Source organism: Cavia porcellus, unplaced genomic scaffold (genome assembly GCF_034190915.1).
Source record: "Cavia porcellus strain 051 isolate PalLab524CR breed Dunkin Hartley unplaced genomic scaffold, mCavPor4.1 scaffold_2, whole genome shotgun sequence".
Classification (NCBI taxonomy): domain Eukaryota; kingdom Metazoa; phylum Chordata; class Mammalia; order Rodentia; family Caviidae; genus Cavia; species Cavia porcellus.
In genome coordinates this window covers 3,280,563-3,305,611 of record NW_026947485.1, presented here as the reverse complement: position 1 = coordinate 3,305,611, position 25,049 = coordinate 3,280,563, and the positions used below count along the sequence as shown (strand labels likewise).

Here is a 25,049-nt window from a genome sequence, read left to right as displayed (position 1 = left end):
CAGAAAGGTGGAAAATACTGCTTGCTTCTCTAAATCACCACGCTGCTCCAGGATAGAGCGGGAGCAGAAGGCTGAGCAGGAACCTGACTTCCAAACTGACAACGAGATGCTTTCAATCCATGCAATGACAGAACTCAGAACAATGAAAGGAGAACCTAACATTCAAACCCGAGGCCGCCCGACACTGCGTGTGGCTTTCTGCGTGTGGACTGCGGGTCCCTTCTGGCTCTCTGTGTTCTGATCTGTGAAAGGGAACCAGCCCGCTGACACCTGAGGTCTGCTGTGGCCTCCTTTTGTTGTTTTGGGTCTCATATGTCCTCCCACAAAGTGCCAATGAAGCACATTTCAAGAGACACTCCCTTCTGGAGGGAGTTTTCTTATCTTTCTGATCTTTCTCATCATTTACTCTATAGGAAGAGGCAGGGAAGATACACAGTTCCAGTCAATTCTGAATTATATGGAAAATCTGGTGTTTTGTTCTAAATCAGTCACTACGTAGAAACTTTCACTTGAGGATATAGGATTGTACAAAGTCAAGATTAAAAGCCTTGGGAGGCCCAGTCCACGGAGCTAGAGTGAACATCCAACTGGGGAAAAGGGAACAAGCAAACGGGGAAGTTGGTTTCCAGGTCTCATCCTGGCGCTGCAGCTGTTACTCATCCGGTAGGGGACTTAGAGTAGAACTTAAGGACTGCGGTTAAGCTTTGCTTCAGTGTTGGGAACCTAAGCCTGCTGAGCAACAGTGAAAACCGATCAGGACCAGGGATACAAAAATGAAATGAGAAACAGTTTCTGCACTGCAGAGGTGGTGTTTTCTCAAGATTAGGATACAGTGACACCAGAATAAAGGGAACAACAGCCACATACTTCTACATAAGCCATTTAACCAGCAGTGAGTGAAAACATTTGTTTAAAATCACTGGACGCCTACATTTTTAAACCTGACATCCCGTCCTCTGGCAAGATTTCGTTTTATTTTTTCCTAACCCAGGACAATGGTCTTTTATTGCAGAATTAAAAAAACAAACAGGAGGTTCTCCAGTTTGAGAAAGGTCGAGCAAAATGCCTTTACTCTCAAAGCTGTATATTTTTCTTACGTCTCTCATCTCCTCGAAACTTTTTAAAGAGAATACTGGAAAAAGGCAAAATATATGAGCAAGGGGGAGGAGGACCTGCTTTACGAATCAGAGTGTGTTTTGGAAGATCATTCTAAACAAGCGGTTTGGCCTGAGAATTAGCTCTTCTACCCTGTTGATTCATTTTCACTCTGTGAGCAGAAAAGTATTTATTTTAATGACTAGTTTTCAATTTCGGCTTCTACTCAGGTCTGAAGCAAAAACGAGCTGCTATAAAAGCAAACTCCTTTCCCTTCAAGGGCAGGAACTGATCTAGAAGGCTGGGCTGCTCTGGTGGGCTCGGAAGAGGCTGACGCCCCTGAAAGGGCAGCACTGGCCGTCACCGCGCTGAGCAGACACATCCATGGACCCGGCTTCCCACAGGACTGCTGGGTCACCGTTCATTTAACTTCTTCTGAGTAACTCTTCTCATCTAAGCCTTTCAAAATGGTGCTGGCCTTGTACCATCTCAGAGATGCATCGAGTACCAGGAAACATTTAGCTGCTCAAGCTTCTCAGTTAAAATCTGTCACCATTACCCCATGCCAAACAGTGAAACTTGTGTTCTTAAGTATTCCGTGCAAGGCTTGTAAACATGTTGATTGTTGCTAGTAGCAATAAAATGATTAATTTTATTACTCAGTAAAATTCCTTCCCAGGGTGACTATAGATAAACATTTATATTTCGAGCAGCAAGAAGAAGCAATCTGAAATGTTTGCATCTTTGAATGTGATTCCTCGCCATGGTCACATTTCTCTACAGAGAAGCTAAGTGGCCAGGGAGGCAGGTATGATTGTCCTGATTTAATCACGCACAACATATACGTGTGTTGAACTTCACACGGCCACCCATAAACATACATAATTTTGACATTTTATGTATCAATTGAAATACAGTTTAACAACAATTAATATATATGTATTAAATCTTTTTAAAATTTCCTTTTCATCCAGGGATCCTGCAGCTTTACTTTGAGCCATGTAACTGCATGTTTTCCTTGAACATTCTATGCCTCTGTACAATTAATTCCCTTTAACTCCCTTTACAACCTCCTTATAACTCTACCCCCAAGATAGCTCAGAAACAGCGTTGAGAGTTGGTTTAGGGTCACGCTCTGGAGCACGATGCCACCACCAGTGTCTGCAGTTCCCTGCCCCAACTTCTGGTAGGACTGAGTACTACCCTAGCATGCAGCGGGACTTATGCTCTTCACACTCCTGGTACATTGTACAGAAACTTGCTTAGTGGATGAAAGTCACTCATCAATTACAACAGGGGATCAAACTCATGACCTCATGCTTGCCAGGCAGCTGCTCATGCCACTGAGCTAAATCTCTGGCCCATTAATCAATATTTTCAAGTATGGTTATATTATTTAAGAATTGCTTTCAAATAGTAACAAACATTTGTATAAAATCAATTAATTTGCTTAATTCTTTTATACAGTTGGTATCAGCTCTGAAATGTCCTCCCAAAGATTTATTTCCCTATTGTCTTATTACATCTTTTCTTTAACTTACCTCAGATTGGTAAGTTTTGCATTAATGGTGTTTTTAATGAGATTCTACTGTACACATGATCGTATAACAATTACACTAAATTAGGTTAAATTAGATTGTGAAAAAGATTAAAAGTTACCCAAAGTAAACCATAAGAATAATTAAGGCTAATATGAACTACTTTTCAGTAGAGATTTCTCAGTACTTCTGTGTTTGGCATTATCTTATCTTTTGTCACTTTATCATGAGAAAAACCTGCTCATTCCGTAGAGAATAAAATATTCCCACTATCTGTTTCCTCAGAGTGCACAGTTTCATACGGCCCGGCGGAGGAAGGGCCTTGTGCTTCAGCGTATTTTCTCTACCCAAAGCTCTTGGTCTAGTGGACCCCGGGTCCCCCTCTCTAACAACTGGCGAGGACCTCACAGGAGGGCAACGCTGGGTTTGCAGGTTGGTAAGTGTCTTTGGTGTGGGTCGAGTTAAATCACATATTTCATTAGACAGGCAATGCATTTGTGCAGGAGATAAAATACTCGCTTTCAAAATGAAATAAATGAAGACCAGCTGGATAGAAGACGGGCAGCTGCAGGGCGGGTTTCAAAATGCCTTTCTTCCCCAGCCCGAGTTTACTGACATGGTCCGTGTCTATCGCAGCAAAGATGTCAGAGAAGGGGACAGCTGATTCACAGCGGGTGGGTGGAAAACTCCAGGTCTGACGGCGCCATCAGCTCGAGGCCACGTGCCAGGTAGCGCGTGAAAGCTATTTTCAAAGTGATGAAACTGGAAATGTGTATTTAAACACGAAAGGCCGGGTATTTCCTTGGCGCGAGCAGCAGGGAAAGAAGAAAGCGGCGAATCACCAGCCCCCTCCCATCCCCCCATCCCCCGTCCCCCGTCCCCCATCCCCTGTCCCCTCACCTCTTGGCCTGCGCGCCCGTGCCTGTGGGCAGGAAGCGCGAGCAGGCCACGCCGTCCCACGCGCAGTAGGGGTCCCGCGCCAGGCAGCAGTCCGCGCAGGCGCTGCCGTACAGGTGACACTGGTGGAACCGCAGCTGCGCCACGGCCGCGGGGGAGCCGACGAACAGCTGCTGCTGCGGGGACAGACAGACGGACGCGGGGCTAGCGGACCCAGGAGGACAGGCGCACGCGCGCGGAACGCGGCGAGGCGAACCGTGGTGCTCACCGAGTGAAAGCACGGCTCGCAGGGCCTCTGATCGCGCGCTGCCGCTGGATAACAGGAGACATTACCAGCAAACAGGGCGCAGGACACTTACAATAACTGTTTGGGGTGGGGTTACCCCAAACTCATCCAGTGAAGTGCATGGGAGGTGAGATCCACTGCACACGCTTAAGGAATTGTCACTACTATTATTTTTTTAAAAAATTGTGAAAGACAACTGGAGAACAGTGTCTTATGATTCTAGAAGTAAAACCTTTCTTGGCATAAAAATAGAAAAGAAGACACTAAATGTAAGATCTGCAACGTAAAACTGGACCTGGAGCCAATAGCATGCACTGTAAACTTTAAACATGGAAACAATGGCTGGCATTTGAGTTTTATCAACACAATAAAATAAGAAAGAAAATAAAACTATAACTTGTTCATACACAAAAATATCTGCTAATGTTCCTATATCTTTGGTTACGTATAGAATACACATGCAAATGTATACAACTTACTCTCTTTGAAGAAATCTCCATAGAAACAATGGGAACTGGATCCTGAAATGTAAGCATGAAAGTTTCCTTTTTAAAGAGAGAACATGTAACGATGTCTACCTGAATAGATTGCAGACTACCTGGTTTTCATTTTGGTAAATCAGTGTGTGACTCCAGGTAAATTAAACTCACTCAGACCCTCTTGTCTCACAGAGTGGAGCGAAGTGCAAGGTGCTCCACCGAGATTACCGTTCCTCTCTACAGGGTGAGGTTTGTATTTGCGTTTGAATATTACTTTGGAAACTCAGGTATAATAAAATAATAAAGCCAAAACGTTCTTTCTTGTAGAGTTCAGGGGCCATGAGAAGTAAAACAGCCATGCCTCAGCATGGATGTTACTGCTGTTAAATCACCGTCTTTACCTTCACATATTAACCTGCGTTTAGACAAAACACTTTTCTGTGGGTGTGGCCACTGCGTGTGAACCATGCGAGAAAGTCACTCTTGTGGATGTGACCAGAGGAAGGACAGAACATACCATAGTGTTATTTTAGCGCTGCTAGTTAAAATAGCAGCAGCTGTAAAGACCAAAAGGAAGTGAGATCAGTGCTGCCGGTGGAAAAGCACCAGATAGGTGGAATCTATTCAGGGGAACAGCCTTTGAAGTTTTCGAGAAGTGTATTGTAAACTAGTGGACTCTTTATGCATTCATATACCTTTTTTCTTTTTCCCAGCATTCGAGGCAGAGCCCAAGGCCTTCTCCCTGAGCTGTGTGCCCAGCCCCTTTTTAGCTTTTAGTTTTATTTTGAGACATGGTCTCACTAAACCCCCAAAGTGCCAACTTGGGGCTCAAACTTGTGATCCTCCTGCCTCCGCCTCCCAGAGTGCTGGGATAGCAGGCCTGTGCCACCAGGCTTGGCTCTCCATCATTCATTTGTTCACTCAGGCAACACTGTTGCCGAAAGTCAGAGTGGTGGGTGCTGTTCACACGGGAGCTGTGACCACTGATGGGAAATAAAAGCTTTCACAGAGGCTCCCAATTGAAACACACAAAAACACACAGCTGCCCCGCCTGTGATAGGAACTTGCTATCTCGGTGCAGCTCTGGGGAATCCAGGCTCTGGGGTGGATGCATTAGATCCCCAAGACAGAGACTGCATGGATCTCTGTCTAGGGGACCAGTCCTAACAGTGTATGGATTCTATGTTTGCAAATTCACCTCCTGTTAAAATTTATCTGTGCACGGGCATGCATGTGCCCTGCAGCCAGTGCCCTGGGCGGCTGAAATCTGGGTGATGTTCCTGCAACTGAGTGTCTTTGGCAAGAACTCTTAGCTCACAAAACCCAGAGCTCTTTGCTGGTGCTTGGCTGATTAAAGTGGCCTTGCAGAGCAGCCTGAGGTGCTGTTGAGCGTTTCTAAACTCAAACAGGTGGTGGTGCATCTTAATAAAGAACAGGTTTTCATCACATGGGTTCCATCAAGGCAAGAATCATAGAGCTGCTGACAGTGAGCTCAAAGTTAGTCCAAAACGTCCCTTATGATATCTTGAAACAGAAGAAGACATGAAACAAGGCGACATGTTGACCAGTTGAAAATGTGGCCATCAGAAATCTACAGTTCCCACAGTTCCCTCAGGAGCCCCGGTGAGTCTGGGTAGCCTAAGACCATCCTCCTACAGACAGGAGGTGGCCAAGTGGACAGTCACAGGAAATGCACCACACACGTATCGATTCACACTGGCTTTACCTGTTAGTATGTCCTTCGTTTTCTACTTCCCTTTAGTAAACCCTTTGTGTAGTCAATGCATGTTAGATACGATTGTTCTTGTGGTTGTCCTTGTACAATATCCAACATGTGAAAATGTTGCCTTTGTGAACCATGTGCGTTTGCACTTACAATTACAGAATTCACAGGTGCATGAGTGCTATTTTTATAGTAAGTGTTTGTGCACTGAAATCATTCTCAGGCTACCACAGGCCTCTTCTACTGAAAAGTCCATAACGAACATGAAAGAGTTATTAGGGTTTTAAATCATCCTTCCTTCCAGTGTGTGAATTCCCAGCCCAGCTCTTGGGATAGAACATCTCCCCTTTAATTCTCAGCTGTCATCTACAGTACATCCATGTGGGCTATTTTTTTTTTAAAAGTACCTTGAATATTTGAAGCTCTTCTAGAATTACTTCTTCCATGGATTCTGTTTCTTGGTTGTAAATCGTGATGACTTTCAGGACAATTCCAGCATCTAGGAGAATTAAATGAGGAGATAAAGAAGAGCCAGACCACAATCTGGGTTTCCAATAATTAAAATCTATGTAAGGACCATGAATATAAATAACGTGAGATCTAGGTGCATATAATATGTTAAAGAATGCCAGTTCACAATCATATGACTGGGGTCTGGGGATTTAGCTCAGCAGCATAAGCACCAGCCTTGCAAGCAGGCAGCTGAGAGTTCGATCCCTGGAACCGATAAAAACGAAAAAGACCAAAAAAACACAAAAAAATCATATGACTAAGTATTCATATTTTCAGTAAAAAACTAATTTATACACCTGGCCAAAACATGAAAAGTTGCATTCACATAATTTGGTCCAAAAATTTGAGCATAACCTCAGAAGTCAAAATGTCTTTGGGAATTATGCAGTATGACAGATGGGAATGTTACGGTTCCTGTGATACATGATACGAGATAAGTTTTTACTGAAGCCACATTTTTAGGGAGAAACTCTGCATATAACCTTGAGGAACATCCTGAGCCGTGCACTATGGCAACCAAAGCACACTACTTTTGTTGGTTTGCTGTTTGATTCTGCAGCACTAGGGACTGAACCCAGGGCCACATGTGCTGCAACTGCTCTCCTGCCCAGCTGCATACTCGGCCCAACACACTTTAATAAGTAAAACAATCCAAGTTTACACCCTTGAGGGAAGGGTATGAGTTCTCCTGTATAATTTAGATTCTATGATTATCCATTACTTTATAAGTTTGTACTTATATTTTGAAGGCATATTTAACTTTTATTATTCACAATACTCTATTCACAATACTTCCAAAGATAAATTTAATGACATTAATTTACCTTCACAAATATTTTGATGTCTTGCTAGAAATAATAATTCTAAAAAAAGTACTTAAGCATTGATTAAAGGGTTCAATGGTTTTTTAGTAGTATTTTGAAAAATTAATTTATGGTTTACTTAATAAAACTAGATTATAATTAAACTAATAATAATTACTTGTATTTTCCACTAACTAAAAGAAACAAAATTAACATAATTTTGAAAAAGCAAGCACATATGTATCAGGCAAAAAATATAAATCAAATATTAATTTGCTATATATATATATATATATTTATAGCCTTTATTTAATAAACACTGAGAAATGATCATTACTTGTGGGATTTTCCAATATACTTATCAAACACTTATCAAATAGGTTCTGAGGTTCTGAAAGCTGTTGTTCGGTGGAGCGGTCACTTTCAGCTCTGTATGGTGCATCTGACAGTACAAACATATACTGATCTTTCTGGAATTTTCTCAAGTAGCTTTGGTCAACCTGACAAGAACACGTTTACGGGGATGTTAGTAAGCCCCCTGGTCTCTAGGACATTTAGAAATGACACATCCCACAAACCTTATCGAGTACGAGTCTCACCTACGAGCCCTCAGCCCTTTTCTAACTCTGTTGGAAGCCGCTGTGTGTGAGCTCACAGCCAAGTCATTTTAAGTTTCTTGGAGAAGTCTGATATCTTCCAACACAGAGCACATTGTTAACATTAAAGTTCTACGATAAATAGGTAAAATGTACCACTACCATTTTAATTTCTGGAAATAAGATTAATATTTCCTTGCTTAAATCTTTACTTTTTATTTTCCAATCATTATTGGGGGCCCACGGGCCCTGCTTTCCAGTTTGGGGATGTGCCAGAGTGACCCCAGGAGAATGCTTACTCCTTACTCTTTCAGGACCAATTGTCATAGCGGGTATCATGCTGCGTAAGAAAGAATCCATTGCTTGAAAGCAGCAGAGTAACTGCAGAAAGGACTACAGGGCAGTCAAGTCCTGCCCAGAACCTGCCGCCCCCCCAAACGCTAGTTTTCTGCCTAAAAGTGAGAGCAGCGAATGTGCAGCATTACACGGCGCCTGCTCGTGGCAACCACCGATTCTGGGGTGACGAGCTGTGTGTGGGAAGAGGTGTCCCAGGTTCTCTGTGGGACGGTGAGCTGTCCCCGAGCAGGCAGGGGCAGTGCTGGGCTGGGGTCTGATGGGAGCGCCCCACCAGGGAGCCCAGCTCGGAGCCCAGGGCCACACGCCTCAGCGTTCATTTCATTTATGCGACTGTACAAAGCACTAACCAGGCGTCAGGAACTGTGGGCCGTAACCACCCCTGTCCTTTCCTGAGTTGACCAGTAGATGCCAGATGCAGACCATGATGCTGCTGCTGCCAGTGACAGCGGCAGCAATGGACCCAGCCCAGGACAGGGGCGCCGCCTCCTACTGCCGCCACTCGTGAGGACGCTTACTTCAGTCCGTACTCTGGACTGGCCCTGCGCTCAGCCTAACAGACCCACAGGTGTGTGTGGGGGCTTTTAAAAAGGCCACTGGAGATTCTTCTCCAGGGTGACCGAGGCGGCTTAGCACTGCCTCGGCTCTGTACCTGTCCCAATGAATAAGACGTCGTATTGGCCATCCTGGGCTTCCACTCGGTCCACTGCTATCTGTTTCAGGTTGTATTTTCCATCTGTCTTCACCAATATTGGCTTTTTATGGGCGGGCTTGATGGGCTGGTACATGAGTGGGTGGCTTCTGGCAAACCGAACGGCGTCATCGGGGTAGTCCTTGGTGGTCCCATACCGCCCTCCGTTCACCTTGCTGGGACACTGAAACACAGGTGATCAGAAATCCAGAGGGTAAACCACTACTCGAAGGGAATCAGGGGAATAGACATGGTTCAATTATCCAACTGTACATTTAGACACAGGTGGAAGCCACCATCCCTTCAGTGCCCTTCAGACCCAAAGTCACCAAGGGAAGCCAGACTCGGGAAGAGGCAGCATTAAAATATTACTCAGTATCTTGAAAAGTGCAATATACCTAATACCAGGATAGTTTGGAGGTGCCAGCAGTAAAGGAAGCAAATGTTCAACTGTTTCCTCGGTTTCCTAAAACTTTTCATGTGGTGAATTAAATTTTGGAAGTGAAGACTCTGTGACTCGGGAGAGCAGTCTCTGTGTTGTGCTAAGTTCCCTGCAGTTAAGGTTCACAACACCCCAGAGCTTTCCTGCGAAGACTGCGACAGCACGGCCAGCGACATTTCCAGGTGGCAATCGTAGCTCCGTAACACAGAAGCCTACTCCAGTGTTACCACCGTAAGCCCTGGAGAGAAACGGCTCTCTGTGCTCTAATCTGTGTCGTCGGCAGTACAGCTGCATGGGCTGGATGCCGGAATCTGAGGAAGCCGGCAGCGTTTGCTATGACGTGTCTGAATTCCTGATCCGCTGACCCTAACTGCAACTGCTCCCTGGCGCCCCAAGTCCCTTCCTGCAGCACCTCTGGCTGTGTCCACCGATGCTTGTTAGCTCTCCCTTGCTTCTGGTATTTTCTTCCACACCAGTAGCAACTGCAACGATCATTTTGATTAAATAAAAACCTTTCTATTTTAGAATTACAGGGGTTTAGTGATCAGATTGTGCAAAGAGGGCATTTATAGTGATTTCTTTTTTAAAAAGCATCAGGCCATGTGTCTCAGCTCGGCAGGGGCCTGTCCGCTGGCCCCTTCACTGCCCGTAATTGGAAACATTTCAGAGGCGGGTGGAGGCAGCCCGGCAACACTCACTCCCTTCAATCTTCTTCAAAACCGTGTGGTTCCCAGCGGCACTTCCAGCAAAGCCACAGGAGTGGTTTTTCTCCACTCAATTACAATTTCAATCAATTGAGAGAAATAAAATATACTTTATGTCTTACTGGAAGTAATACTTTTAAGTCAGCGGGAGAGAGCGATTGTAACGGTAATGGCTTACACTTGTTAATGGAGGTAAGGTTTGTTTCCACTTTGGATTTTGGCTCTGCAGAAATGGTTTCTTCTTGGCTTGCAAGCAATTGTGGAATGGGAGTAGTGATGAGCTTTTACCAGCTGCTCTGAAAGCCTGGACACTGACTTGCCTGACAAGTTAAGTGGTTGTTCTCCACTGACTCACAAGGAACATAAAAATCCAGCAATTCTGCAGACTGAGTGCACACAGGACCTGTGGTGTCAAGCTATCACAGTGCCATCATTTCTGGACATGTGAACAGTGAACAGCACAGGGGTTTAAGCTAGGGAGACTCACCAGCCAGCCCTCAGGGAGGCTGGTGGATTCCTTACTCTCTACACTTCGCTGTGGACATGTCTTTCCTCTCTCATTCCCAGGAAAGATGTTTAGCAAGGTACTCTGTATCCTACGGAGGCAGACGGAAAGCTCCTTCTGGATCTGCCAAGATGACAATGAGGGGAAAGTCTGACTTAGGGAACTTAGAGGCTGGGGGAAACACAAACTCTGCGTGACATTTCCTTGCAATTCCATGAGACACTAATTCTTCTCAAGAGGCCGGAGGAAAGCGCATGATACCCATCTTACTGGCTGTTTCTGTGTTCACAGTTCCCTGAAAGCAAACGTTGAGTTACAGCTTCTTAGTCAAAAGTAGAAATTACAACATATACTTCAGGATGCAGGAAAAATTATGTATCATGGATTATATTCATTAGAACAGCAAGCATATGACTTGGTAGGAGCCGGGGTATTTCTTTACTACCTAAGCACATTGTAGATACAGAATTGCAAAGTGCACTAAACCACGTGAAACAGGGAGGAAAATATCACCATAGGGGACTTCCCAGGAGAATACCACGTTAGAAGAGTAAACTTACAGAACCAGGCCTGGGATAGGGGACTTTTCCTTCGTAGAGAGACCAGTGGTACTCGGGCCCCTCCCTGTGTGCGTACGGCCCGTTGAAGGCCGCCCGGATGCTGGACATGTGGTAGACGCAGATGGCGTGTCCTCTGAAGATGGTGCTGAAATGAGAGGAGGCCATTGCTGATGCAGTGCCCACAGGGCAGAGGCCAGCGCTCCAACATGCACGCTAGAGTACTTCGGGCGAAGGCCTGCGATTCCTCTGAGCTAAAATAAGCTAGAAATAATACCTGTCGCAAAATTTGTAAGCATCGAAGAGCCAAAGCTTACCATTTCTTTAATTTCCTATTTATTATACTTAGAAGTGACACTGTTCAAATGATAAAATTGGTGGCCACTTAACTTTTATTGTTAAATCCTGAGGCTGCATTTTTATGTTTTTAGTTAAGGAAGACCAATCCTTCATAGTAAGAAAATCTTCATTCTAAAGTTCAATTCCTCATTTTAAAGTATTGGGATTTTTAAAAATGTCACTCTCTCCTCAATGTTGTATTCCTCTAATCATCATGCTGCTATTATTGCTACCAATTCAATTTGAATTTTGTCAGCTATCTCCGCATACATGTTGGGAAGAACAGTTTAAAGTCTCATGAAAATTTAGGGCTTTGTTCCATTTTATAGGTTGAGGTTTCGTAAGTCCTGCACACTTAAGCACTGAATTCTCTCCTTCGGATCCCTGAAGACAGTGTGACCATGGAAAGACAACTTGTGTGACTTCAGTAAACTACAGAGAATCATTTAATCATCTAAAACTCAGGTTCCATCCCTTCTGAATTACTATCAATTAAAATGACATACAATTTTCTACTTGCAGAAGATAAAGACAGTAGTTGACTACAGCAAGTTTTATTGGGTGCATTTGCAATCAGATTCTGAAAAATATGTTCTTAAAAGATCAATTAAGGGGGCTGGGGATTTAGCTCAGCTGCATAAGTGCCTGCCTTGCAAGCGTGTGGTCATGAGTTCGATCCCTAGTACTGGTAAAAAAAAAAAAAAAGATCAACTAAGACATCTGACCATATTTCTTAATTTGGCATAGTTGAAATTAATTAAAACATTTTCTAAGCCTCTGTATTATGAGAATTAAGATAAAGTAATATTCGTGGGCGAGCTTTTCAAGTGTAAAGTCCTGAGTAGAAGCAGGACCGCCCCTACCTGGAGACATCTGTGGCACAGCAGCTGTGCTGCTGCCTGAGAACATCGCTTCGCGCGCTGTAGAACACGCCTTGAAGCAATTGGACCTGCCCGGGGAATCGGGAAGCAGGCAGTCTCTGGGGAAAGTGACAACTGCCTTTGATCACCGTTCTGTGATGCCAGCCGCTGTGTTAGAGAACAGCTGGCAGCTTTTCTTCCTCAGACTTGTAGGTAAATTGCAGTCAAAATGGAAATTGGGGAAGAAAATCATGTTTCGTCTTTGATTTCTCAGAAAGATCCAATATGCCATCATTTAGGAGAACAGCAGATAAATGGAACACGCTAACTCTTAGAAAAACTACATTGATTATTCCGTTGCTTAAATGTATCACGTAAAAATCTCTGAATTGCCGTTATTTATATAAATCATTCATTTGTGTGAGGCAGAAGACTAAGCATAAAAATAAGGAATTTTCCATGACTGTCAGAACTATTACTGTGCATTAACTATTTTTAATTTGTATCAAGGGATAATCAATAAGACCAAGCATTTCCACGTTACTCCGTTGGAGAAAAGATCTCTCTCTACGAAAATAAGATACTTGTCTTATGGACTTGTTTTTGTTTGCAAATAGAAATCACCTGCTGAAAAACTAAACAAAAGTGAGTGGAAGCACCCCAAGGACAGCCCACAGACTCCTGGCTGCCTGCTGTGCAAACCATGCAGTCAGGACCACTCACACCACGGACCCCAGAGGGGCCCAGAGGGGCCTTTCTCATTGCACCCCAATCTGCCGCACTTGGTGAGATACCCAGGAAACTGTAAATGTAAACTTTCAGCCAAAGCCAATTCTGTAGTCTTTTTAAATTTCTATGTTCACACACGTGAAATACTATTTTACCTAACGCCATTCCTCCATGGCTGTGAAACAGAAAAAAATGTAAAATAACAGACTTTAAGTGCAAAATGTGAGCTCTAGACTTAGAAGATGGAGAGAGAGAAGAGCCTGTGCCCCTGCATAAGAGCAAACCCCCTGAAGTCGGGGATGAGGAGGCCTTCGTGACAGCAGGGTACCAATCTGTGCATCCTGGGAGGCCGACCTCAGTGGGTGCCGGAGAGAAAGCAGTGGCCCGGCGTGGGGAGTCCACTTGGTAAATACGGCTGGAGCACGGAGCCGCCGCCTCAGGAGCTCCGTGGGGAAAGGCTGTTTCCTTGCAGGGTCTCAGAGAGGAGCGGGGTTAGGATAGGGAGCCGGCTACAGACATGGATGTGGCCCGAGATGGAGGCTTTGAAAACGAAAGCACAGTCACAGTTGAGGGGGGCTCTGACGGGGAGGGGAGGTGGCATGGTCCCTAGTGTCTCTGAGTTACCAGGTGTTCCTTCTGCAGGAAAAAGAGAGCTTTTCTCTGTCCTGTACTCTGAGTCCTCTGAAGAGAATGACCCGGAGTGCGTTGACTATTGTTATTTGCTTACTATTTTGTTGTGAAATTTCATTTTTTCCTAAAGTAGCATATGGTATATTTAAAAATCACCACCGAGGGCACACCGCGGTTAATCCCCCTCAGCACATCCCCTCGTGTCAAACACGTCCACTGCTTCTGCCGCCTTCTGCAGCAGCTCTGGAGTCCTCTTTGGTGAGTGTCTTTATGACATGTGACCACTGCCACCGAGGTCCACCCAGCAGAAAGGTGGGCTCAGCCAGACACTGTGTCCTGGTCCACCTTATTCAGGGGCTGGCACCGTGGGACCTCTGGCTCCTCCCCAGAGTCGAAATGACCTTCAAATGTCACCACTGTGATGGATCAGCACACTGAGGCAGCCAGGACAGTGCAAAGAAGGACCTCAGGGCAGAGGAGGTGGGAAGACAAGGGGAGGACTCGCAGCCTGGGACGCTTGGAGGGAGGAGAACACCTTTTACCCGCGGGTGTGGTTTCACTGCAAACATTTGTGTGCACTGTGAGCAGGACCATTAAGATCATTTTTGTGTCATGTCATTTCTATTGACCACATCTCTCACCTGGTAGTGTTAAACAGTCCGAATATCACTGGGTTCTTCTGATCTCTGGTGTGCAGCAAGAAAACATCCTCTGAAAATCAAAGGCCGAGCCATCACTGCATAGTTCCAGCCCTCTGTAGACTTTAAGACATCTGTTTCCATAAGCAACCAGCAGGCAGGAGCCCCCGGCAGCCAAGGAAGTGGCTTTGCCCTGAGGGTGCCTGGGCTGAGCCCCGGGGAGGACCAAGGCGCTGAACTTAGGAGAGGGGCAGGCTTTGCTCCTGCGACTCCTCTGCCCCCAACAGGCCACAGACAGGGCAAGGCAAAGGGAGGGAAGTTTGCCCCAGCTTAGTCAGAGGTCAGAAACAGCCGCCCTGTGCTGGAGACAGTGAGCGTCAGGGAGGCGGGCGGGGAGAGGAAAACCCAGTTATCTGATAATTGTTACCCAAGTCATCGAAATATGTGTCGATCCCGTTCACGCCCGGCACGGAGCACACCAGCCTGGCCTTCAGGAAGGTGGTCCACTTGTTCACCAGGATCCTCTGCCCGCCCGCGTCATTCTGTGGGGACAAGGTGCGACCGTGGGTCCCACGCACATTCGCCAAGGCAGCTCAGATGTGCAGAGGCCTGAACCTGCGGGAACTCACTGCTTTTTAAAGTTTAGGCAGGGAAATGTATCATCACCCTCAAACGCTACAATAGGTAGAAGGCCCTAGGCTTAAAAAGAAGAAAAAAAATAACATTTTAAAATTGGGACCTTGTAGCTCCTTAGTGCACGTTTGCCCTGTGTGTTAATATTTTCTAGGTATTAACCCGTATTAACATAGCAGTCCCAAAGTGGTGGCTTTCACCATAATCTTTTTTATGTGTGTGTGATTGTGTGCTTCTGGGATCGGAACCCAGAGCCTTCACATGGAGCACATTCCTACTCTTGTTTACATTTACTTTTGTGACGGCATCTCTTTAAGTCACTAAATTGTTCACTAAACTGGGCTCCTACTTGGGCTCCTCCTGCCTCAGCCTCCCAGAGTGCTGCCCTTACATCTGTGTACCACGGTCCGGGGCCCTGATTGATATTTTGTTGAGAAACAATCTGCCTATCCCAGCAGTCGGGAAGGATTCATTCTTCTTATGCCCTTTAATAAAGAAGGCATGAAATATACACACCCACGCAAATATCCATGCCATATATTTGCACTACAGACCATGCACACGAAATGTACGTGGACATATACGATGCATCTCTTGTGCTTGTCAGCGGCTTCCCAAACGCCAAAGCGGCTTTCACGCGCACCAGCACCTCCCCACATTTCTGCCATTTCAGTTTGCTTGCGGTCAAGCAGCCTGTTTGCTTAAAACACACTATGGACTGTTTTTCTATAGAATCGAGCTAAGTTGTTCAAACGCAGCGATGTGTATTATTTCAACTGAGAATTGATGGAGGGAAAGACGTGGGTCACCTTCGTTTAGAAACTAGAGCTCCAGCTCTCACCGAGGCGCAAAAGGACTGGTTGCAGCCTGGTCTGGAAGCTGGAGGCGACCTCGGGCCCAAGCTTGCGCTGTGCACAGGCTTCTCAGGGCCTGCAGCATCCGGGGCCTGGCGGCTCCTGGGAGGCTGCAGAGGAGTCCGCAGGGCTCCCCTCACCCCCCTGCCCCGCTCACCACGCACAGCCGCCCCACGCGTGCGAACAGGGCCTGCGCGCCACGCTCAGCCTCCTGCGCCCGCTCGCTGAAGAAGAAGTAGACCTTGTCGTCCGCGCGGTCCTCGTTGTCGGGCACCAGGTGGGCGCCCACAAACTTGGGCTCTGTGGGGAGAAGGGGAGAGGCAAGTGGAGGCCACAGAGCGTGAGCTCGCCTCCAGCCGAGCTCCACGCCCTCATTTTGGGGAGAAATGTGACATTTTCTTGGCAAACACTGGGAAGCCGGAGGCATCACCTCCTGTGTGCAGACCAGCAGACAGATGGCTGGAAATGGGCGCTAAAGGGAGTTCAGCCAGAAAATAAAGCGGGGAGAGACCCGGGTTAGCGCGGTCAGCGTGGGTGACCAAGCCGTCGCCTGGCCTGTCCGGGTGCGGCCACGTGGGGCTGAGACCGCGGGCGACGCTCGATGGCCCAGGAGACTGCTGCCCTTCGCGCGCAAATTGCGTATGAGAATTTTAGTGTGCAAACTAGGTGTGAGTAAATGTGCAAACTGCATGTGAATCTCAACGCAAATCGCGTGACTCTCAATGTGTAAATCACACTGGCTTATGGAGGCAAATTTCTAGTTTGAAGTGGTGGACGCAAGTTTTCGTGTCTAGTCCACGGTGTTTGGGTAAACGACCACCGACCCACACTGCTGGGAGTTATTCCAGCAGTGACTGCGGTTTACAAGCGGTGCTCAGTTTCATAAACGCTCCCCGTAAGATGCTTTCACCCTTCGAAGTGCCGGAGAATGAATTACTCCTTGCAGAGAACTCTGCGGTCACGTTTGTCTGTACGGAGCGGGATTTGTCTCTGACGTGCAACGCCACGCGATGCCATCAAAGCGACTGAGGGACTGAGGACCCCACGCAAAATTTAGGGGATACCGCGGGGTTTTACTTTTCCTACGTTTGTTTTGTTCTCTTCACTGGAAACCTCATTCCAGGCTGTGCTGCGCAGGCAGATGGTTCTGCGGTCAAGCCCTGCGCATGGAGGTGACTGACTGACACCGGGTCTCTGATTTTTGCTCGGTTTGCAGGGCCCGGAAAAGCACTCAGATATCCGCGTGAACCAGGAGCACCCCGTGTGGGCGGCCAGGCTTCTGCCTCAGGCCATGCCCTTCCCTCCCCCTCCTGCCCAGGCCCGAGACTGGCACCACCTACCTCTTAGCAGGCGCTCATCGTCGGGCTCAGTGCGCACATGGCCCAGGCGGCCAGGGCTGCGGGTAAGGGCAGCATCACGGCCCCAGTAGTCACCATAGAGGCCCGCGAAGAGCTCGCCACCTACAGGGAAAACCCCCAGAAAGCCAGTTGAGGCCTGTCCCCACCAGAGGACAGGATGTGACCCTCCCCCACATGGATCATATCTGGTTTTTTAACATCGGTGACCCCAGGACATTGGCACCTCTGCTGCAGAGCCATGGCTGCTCCTGTGACAACCAGGCCTTGAGTCCCGAGTGGCCGCCTGCCCACGATGGGAGCCGGGCATCTGGCAGTCCCTCTCAGCCAGTCTCGGGTTCTCCTTTCATAACTAGGAAGAGGACCAATTACTCCATCAGGCCCCTAAGAGCAGAGCGCTCGGGAGGGCAGGTAGCGAGCACTGGACCCCGAGTCTGGCCAGTGTGGGTCACCCTGTGGACCAGGCCTCCACGGCTCAGGGTCAGTATGCGGTGTCTGCACCGCCCCGCAAGGCCATCCGGGCGCGGGGACCCCACTGCAGCTGCGCCTGCTCTCGGGGTGCACACCCCGCCCGGCCTCGCAGACTCACACTTAGGCCTGGCACAGGGTACAGACGACCTGTAGAGATTGCAAAGCAGAGGGGCACCCAGCTCCGCGGAACAGGGAAACGTCTTTTCTAATGACTGGGAACTCTAGCGGGACACCCTGAACACCAGCAAGGCCAACACCCAGCAGGCACAGGGACTTGGGGTCCTGCTTCCCCAGCGGGCCCAAAATGTAATCACTGTGCTGCAGGAATTACCGCCATCCGGGGTGCAGAGTGGCTGTGCGCACCCCACCTTCAGCCCAGCCCTGAGGTCAGACACCCTGGGCAAGGGTCATGGCCTGAGCGAGGTCCGGAAGCTTAGGGCGAGGCTGTAAGATCTGTGACCCGGAAGATGTCTGTACATGCACGTGGTGTTTAAAGTGCCTCAATATTAATGTTATTGCCGACTCAACACATTCAATTATATAATAATTTAGGAATTATGATTATCTATGTTAGTGTGTAAACACTTGACCAAATTATAAATGGAATTTGAGAACACAAATTTCTTAAATCCATTTATTAGATTTTTAAAAAGCTTATTTAAAATTTTATGAAGGTTTCTTCCCTAAGGTAAGATCTTTAAAACTTTTAAAGAACTCAAAAGATTAAATGTACTTGCATGATTTAAAGTTTGGGGAAAGCAGTCAACTGAGTTATGCATAACGGCATTGTGTAACAAAATTTATTTTCAGCTTGGGTTAGCTGTCTTTTTTGTAGGTGATACTTGCTTTGGTTATTTGAGATTTAGAAATAAACTGATAAAATAAAAATTGAACTCCAAGATTTAAAGAAATATATTTTAGAAATATCACAACAAGTTATATTTCATTTTAAAAAGATGAACAATTCTAAATCCTTATTACGGATGTGTAAAATCAAGGGTATAAATGAATAAAATCTAGGTTTCCACAAAGGAATTCATTGTTGTACTATAATTTTGCATGAGAGACAAAAAAGACAGAAAAGCAGATGTGGAAATCTCTCAATCCCAGGGAGTCAAGGTCCACGGCACACAAAGCACGATGCAGGCAGGTGTGAAAGAGGCGTGGCACAGGTGTGGCACAGGTGTGCACTGTGCCCCTCATCCAGCCTTCTACGTGTCAGCATTCTGGACATCACACACTGAAGAAGAGATACACTGCTTAAGATCTTCACATACACTCAACTCATGTAAGTGAGCGGTATTAAAGTAAATTAAACTATAGAAGTATACAAGATCTAGGCTTCAGGAAATACAATTTGGTGGAAAAAAGTTGTATCAGAAGTGTTATCTAAGCTAACTATCTGTTATCTAAGCTTCTTTAATAATAAAAGCTAATCAGCACAACACATACAAAAGACAGCTAGTGCTACCTCTCCCAGAAACTCTCTGTAAATGGAGAAAGGACACTCCAGAACAGATGTGCTCAGTGGTTCTCCAGGACCTACTGCTGACACCTGGGGCAGAGGCAGCCCCGCTGGACTGCAAAGGCATGGGATCCAGCTCTGTACCTAAACAGGGTGACCCGGAAAAAATGACTATTAAAACACCAGGCAGCGGATTTATCTAAAGTATTTTTGTTTTATTACAGATGTGTAACATTTTTTGTTTCAGGCACGAATTCCACTTATAAAAGTACTCTAAACATAATTTATTTTTCTTGTGTGGGCTAGGCTGAATCTTGAATGCATAATTTGAAGAACAAATTTCTCAAAAATATGAGTTTTGCATTGTTTTGTGTGGAATAGCTTAATTTACTAAAATATTTTAGAGCTTTTATTATTATGATGGATTATAATTTATATAATCCCACATACCAATTTTATTGCCTTCATGTCCAATGAGACATTTAGTTTAGAAATGTATTACCGCTGTAAAATTAACTACAAATATTCCTTCTGACCACTAGAGGGCAGCTATATGACACCGAAAACACCTGTCCAGTCCTTTGGGCAATCATTTCCAATTTTACTCAATTTCCCTTTTTGCACTCAGATAAAAGAAAATGGGTTGTGAACAACTCAAATAACACATATGAAGTGTAGGATTTAAACTTCAAAGAAGTCAGACAGGTGCTAATGCTATCAGCTCCGTAAACTGAACCAAATGTGTTTCTGTTGGAAATTCGGGTTCCCCGGGAGGCAGAGAGCTTCTCCCACATCTTATCATTGTGAAGAAAAATAACCTGCATGATGACAGATAATCTTTATGCTTCACAAAACACTTTCCTAAGAAAATCCGGAGGCAAGGCAATACATTAATGAAAAATAGTAATGAGAATCCAGTTTTAGGTGCAAGTAACACTTGATCACAGCTAAATGACTGAATGTATTCAGCATTGTCATAAAAACTAAAGCTGTTTTCATATTATTGGGGGATACTTGTGAGTCAATATTTTGGTGTTCTGTTTTGTAAAAAAAAATCTACAGAAGTCATATTTTCATGAATTAAAAAAGGAAATAGTTTCACATAAAAAATGAAATGTTCTTGGGTTTGGTGACAAGAGCAAATTTGTCCACGTATTTGGATTTCAATGTTCACAGATATGATATTTAATTAATGTTTTATCTAAGTCATAGATTTAGTTACTGTCTAATCTGTTCTGATATTCTGAATATATAACCTGATTTTTATTTGATCAACTGACCAACTTATTGAGTGAAATGTGGGGCATTAAGCCCGGGCCCTGCCGGCTGAGCTGCATTCCGTCCCTTTTTACCATGTATTTTGTGACAAGGTCTCACCAAGTTAGTAAACTGCCTGGGCTGGACCCCTCCTCCTGCCTAACCTCTTCTGGGACTGCTGGGATTGCAGGTGTGCGCTACCACACGGGGGACTTTTATGCCATAGATAGTTTTTCCTTGTTAGAGTGCTGTTTTCTGATGATAATCAATGTTCTGTTAATTTTAGGCCACCAAGTATGATTATCATTTTAAAAAGTAAGCCAAAACTGGCAGGACACTTTGGCTTTATCATTGTGATGCTCAGTAATAATTTCTCTATACAGATAAACCAACCGTGGAATTAATTCTGCATTGGAAATATAGGGAAACCAAGTGCCCAGGTCAAAACCAGTTATTTGATTTGAGCACACGGGAACCGTTTGCTACAAGCAGGTCCTGGTATCTATAGAACCAGTGAGACCCAGGGGTTTGTCCCGGCCTGAGCGCTCCCGCACCTCCGCAGCCCCTCTGCTCAGGACCCTGGGTCTCCCTTCCCTCCCTGTGCAGGCCAGGCAGCTGCCCACTCCACACAGACCATGCTTCTGAGGGCCCAGCGGCCTGGCACATCCCAGCCCCGTCCAGCCAGTGCCTGCCACCCTGCCTGGGGTCCGGAATTCAGAATACGCTCTGGAAATGCGCGGAAAGCCGCAGCCTGGCAGTGAATTCACATATGTATCCAGAGTGTGCTGTTAGAAATCCCTGAAATATAATATAAAGCACGCAGGTTAAGAGTATGATTTTCGGAATTGGTTCAATGAGAGAATACCAAAAGAAAGCTATCCAGTGTTCACACAACAAGGGAGACTTCACATGTTCATTTCTAAGGGACATTATGGTGTTTTGTTTGGTTGGTGGTTTGTTTTTGGTTTTGGTTTTTTAATTGGTATTGGGGATCAAACTCATGACTGCACGCTCGTAAGGCAGGCGCTTATGCCGCTGAGCTAAATCCCCGGCCCACATTGTACTATTTAATAAGTTGAAATCATAAATCCAGGCATTGTATTTTTTCTGACGTTTGTCCTCACTAGCTTCGGCCCCAGAGGGCTGGGTTTAAAGGCTGTGCATGTAAACTGCTCATGAGAGAGAAACTAAGTCAGCCATGTAACCCTTACCTCCAGTCTAAGTAACTCTAAGCAAAGTATGAAACAGAGATAGCTTTCTGCATCAATTCTCTGTTTACAGCGTAACGCTAATTTAAATTAACTACACCGACGGCGCTGCCTTCCTGTTTTATGACGCTAATGAAGTCTCAGCCACAGACTTTCTACCAGGACTTTAGTCACCATGTGGGGATTCCGATTCTAATTATTTCGCAGGAAAAGTCCACAGCAAGCTGTGCACAGCCTTCCTACCCCGGTGACAGAGCCTATTCGAGTTACGTTTCCGAAGCCCTTCTTCAGCCCCAAATAATGGGAACCACTGTTTGCCTTGTGGGACAGTACAAGGCTCCCGCCCGTCCGGATCTGCTGCTTCACTTAAAAACGGAGCTGTTCCCCGGGCCTGGCGGCGCACACCTGTCATCCCTGCACTCAGGAGGCTGAGGCAGGAGGATCGCTGCGTGGGCTGCAGGCCAGCCTGAACTGTCTCAGCAGGACCAATCAATCAACCAATCAATCAAAGTGCTGCTGGTATTGCTTCGCGCACTGTACTCTGAACGAGGTATTTCGCAGTCACTCTGAGTGCATGCATGGACCCGAGGGGAGATTGACTGTCCTCGGGTCGGAGGCCGACACTGACCCCGAGGGGTCACCTAGGCTCGCAGCCCGGCCTTTTCGGGGCGCCCATCCCCGCTGTGGGCTTTTATTTGTATTTTTGTTTTTGTGATGCTGCCGTTAGAGAGCGAGCAAGGCTGCGCTGGGTTCCCGCACCAGGAAAGAGGCAAGCGGAGCGCCGGGTGTGTTCCGTGGCCTTGCTGGAGTCTGGGCTCCGTCCGAGGCAAACGCAGGCCACCGTGACCCCGCGGCCACGCAGAGCAGGGCGCCTGGAGCGCTGGCCTCCTCTCTTCTCCCTCCTGCTCCTCCTCCTGCTGCTCCTCCGCTCACCTCTCCTCCTCCTGCCGCTCCGTCCTCGTTTTCTTTGAATTTTAAGTACCTCATCAGCAGAGTGCTCCAGGTGCTCCTCGGAGAGACGCAGCCGCGGTCAGCATCCACGGACAGCAGCCAGGGGCAGCGGGCAGCAGCCGTGGTCAGCAGCCGCGGTCAGCAGCCAGGGGCAGCGGGCAGCAGCCGTGGTCAGCAGCCGCGGTCAGCAGCCAGGGGCAGCGAGCAGCAGCCGCGGTCAGCAGCCGCGGTCAGCAGCCAGGGGCAGAGGGCAGCAGCCTGGTCAGCAGCCGCGGTCAGCAGCCGCGGGCAGCAGCCAGGGGCAGCGGGCAGCAGCCGTGGTCAGCAGCCGCGGTCAGCAGCCAGGGGCAGAGGGCAGCAGCCGTGGTCAGCAGCCGCGGTCAGCAGCCAGGGGCAGCGGGCAGCAGCCGCGGTCAGCAGCCGCGGTCAGCAACCAGGGGCAGCGGGCAGCAGCCACGGTCAGCATCCACGGGCAGCAGCCAGGGGCAGCGGGCAGCAGCCGCGGTCAGCATCCACGGGCAGCAGCCGCGGTCAGCAGCCGCGGTCAGCAACCAGGGGCAGCGGGCAGCAGCCACGGGCAGCATCCACGGGCAGCAGCCAGGGGCAGCGGGCAGCAGCCACGGTCAGCATCCACGGGCAGCAGCCAGGGGCAGCGGGCAGCAGCCGCGGTCAGCATCCACGGGCAGCAGCCAGGGGCAGAGGGCAGCAGCCGTGGTCAGCAGCTGCGGTCAGCAGCCAGGGGCAGCGGGCAGCAGCCGCGGTCAGCATCCACGGGCAGCAGCCAGGGGCAGAGGGCAGCAGCCGTGGTCAGCAGCCGCGGTCAGCAACCAGGGGCAGCGGGCAGCAGCCGCGGTCAGCAACCAGGGGCAGCGGGCAGCAGCCACGGTCAGCAACCAGGGGCAGCGGGCAGCAGCCGCGGTCAGCAACCAGGGGCAGCGGGCAGCAGCCGCGGTCAGCAACCAGGGGCAGCGGGCAGCAGCCACGGTCAGCATCCACGGGCAGCAGCCAGGGGCAGCGGGCAGCAGCCACGGTCAGCATCCACGGGCAGCAGCCAGGGGCAGCGGGCAGCAGCCACGGTCAGCATCCACGGGCAGCAGCCAGGGCAGAGGGCAGCAGCCGTCGTCAGCAGCCGCGGTCAGCAGCCAGGGGCAGCGGGCAGCAGCCGCGGTCAGCAACCAGGGGCAGCGGGCAGCAGCCACGGTCAGCAACCAGGGGCAGCGGGCAGCAGCCGCGGTCAGCATCCACGGGCAGCAGCCAGGGGCAGAGGGCAGCAGCCGTGGTCAGCAGCCGCGGTCAGCAACCAGGGGCAGCGGGCAGCAGCCGCGGTCAGCAACCAGGGGCAGCGGGCAGCAGCCACGGTCAGCAACCAGGGGCAGCGGGCAGCAGCCGCGGTCAGCATCCACGGGCAGCAGCCAGGGGCACCGGGCAGCAGCCGCGGTCAGCATCCACGGGCAGCAGCCAGGGGCAGCGGGCAGCAGCCGCGGTCAGCAGCCGCGGGCAGCAGCCAGGGGCAGCGGGCAGCAGCCGCGGTCAGCAGCCAGGGGCAGCGGGCAGCAGCCGTGGTCAGCAGCCACCGTCAGCAGCCAGGGGCAGCGGGCAGCAGCCGCGGTCAGCAGCCAGGGGCAGCGGGCAGCAGCCGTGGTCAGCAGCCACCGTCAGCAGCCAGGGGCAGCGGGCAGCAGCCGTGGTCAGCAGCCCCGCAGCAGCCCCTGCGCCGCTCTTCGGGGCGGGAGCCCGGGACGCGGAGCCTGCGGCCAGGCTCCCTGCAGTGGGGCCAAGTCGAGAAATGAACGACGCGTGTGGGGGTTATACAGATACAGGTTTTTCTTCCTTTGGATTTTTCATTTATTTTCCTAATACTTAGTGAGTCCTATTCACGTATAGCTCTGGATATAAATATATATAAAGGCAATGTTTATTTGACAATGTTTTCACGTTACCGAGAATTTGAAATGATCACTTTCAAGCTCCCTACATGTGTAACTCCTTTGCATTTCATCTAATTCTAGAATCGGTAAAGAGCTGCATGTTCACAGCTATTTTAGTGGTTGTATCTTCGTAGCTATTTTGTTGAAAAAAAAGTGAAATAGGGCAAAAAAAATGTAGGAAAAAAGCTTCAGTGACTTTAAAGTTTCTTCCTGCTGCCTCCTTCTTGAACTAAAATTCAGTAAGTCTCCTGCAAACGCCGGCCGCCGAGGCGCAGGCCCCCAGGCTGGCACCTCCAGGCCGCGCCTGTCCTCGAGGTTTCCGCCCACTCGCCCTGCCTCTCTGCGTGCCTCACCCCCCCCTCCGGGAAATGGTAACACAGCAGTGTATAAAATGAAATGATCAGAAAACCCTGGCCACAGGGGTGAGAGGAGGATCTATGAGGGCCCTGGAGTTACTGAACTTTATGTCAGTTTAAAATCTCCCAGCAAACTCAGCTGATGAAGAGACACCCGAAAGGCCTCCTGCCTGCACAAAGAGATCAGGAGAC

General features: G+C 48.3%; 1 protein-coding gene across 5 annotated transcripts in view; it reads right to left on the bottom strand.

The window, feature by feature from the left end:
* The window catches only part of Sema3e (semaphorin 3E), a 259,856-nt gene that overhangs the window by 64,413 nt on the left and 170,394 nt on the right, over positions 1-25,049 (bottom strand). For all 5 annotated transcript variants that reach the window (XM_063237468.1, XM_063237463.1, XM_063237474.1 and 2 more), the window contains exons 6-14: positions 17,207-17,326; positions 16,024-16,166; positions 14,807-14,921; positions 14,383-14,452; positions 11,187-11,331; positions 8,937-9,159; positions 6,426-6,517; positions 4,296-4,337; positions 3,534-3,706 (exon numbers count right to left, since the gene is read on the bottom strand). In XM_063237468.1, the coding sequence (XP_063093538.1) occupies positions 3,534-3,706; positions 4,296-4,337; positions 6,426-6,517; positions 8,937-9,159; positions 11,187-11,331; positions 14,383-14,452; positions 14,807-14,921; positions 16,024-16,166; positions 17,207-17,326 (1,123 nt within the window). The remainder of the gene's footprint in view (positions 1-3,533; positions 3,707-4,295; positions 4,338-6,425; positions 6,518-8,936; positions 9,160-11,186; positions 11,332-14,382; positions 14,453-14,806; positions 14,922-16,023; positions 16,167-17,206; positions 17,327-25,049) is intronic.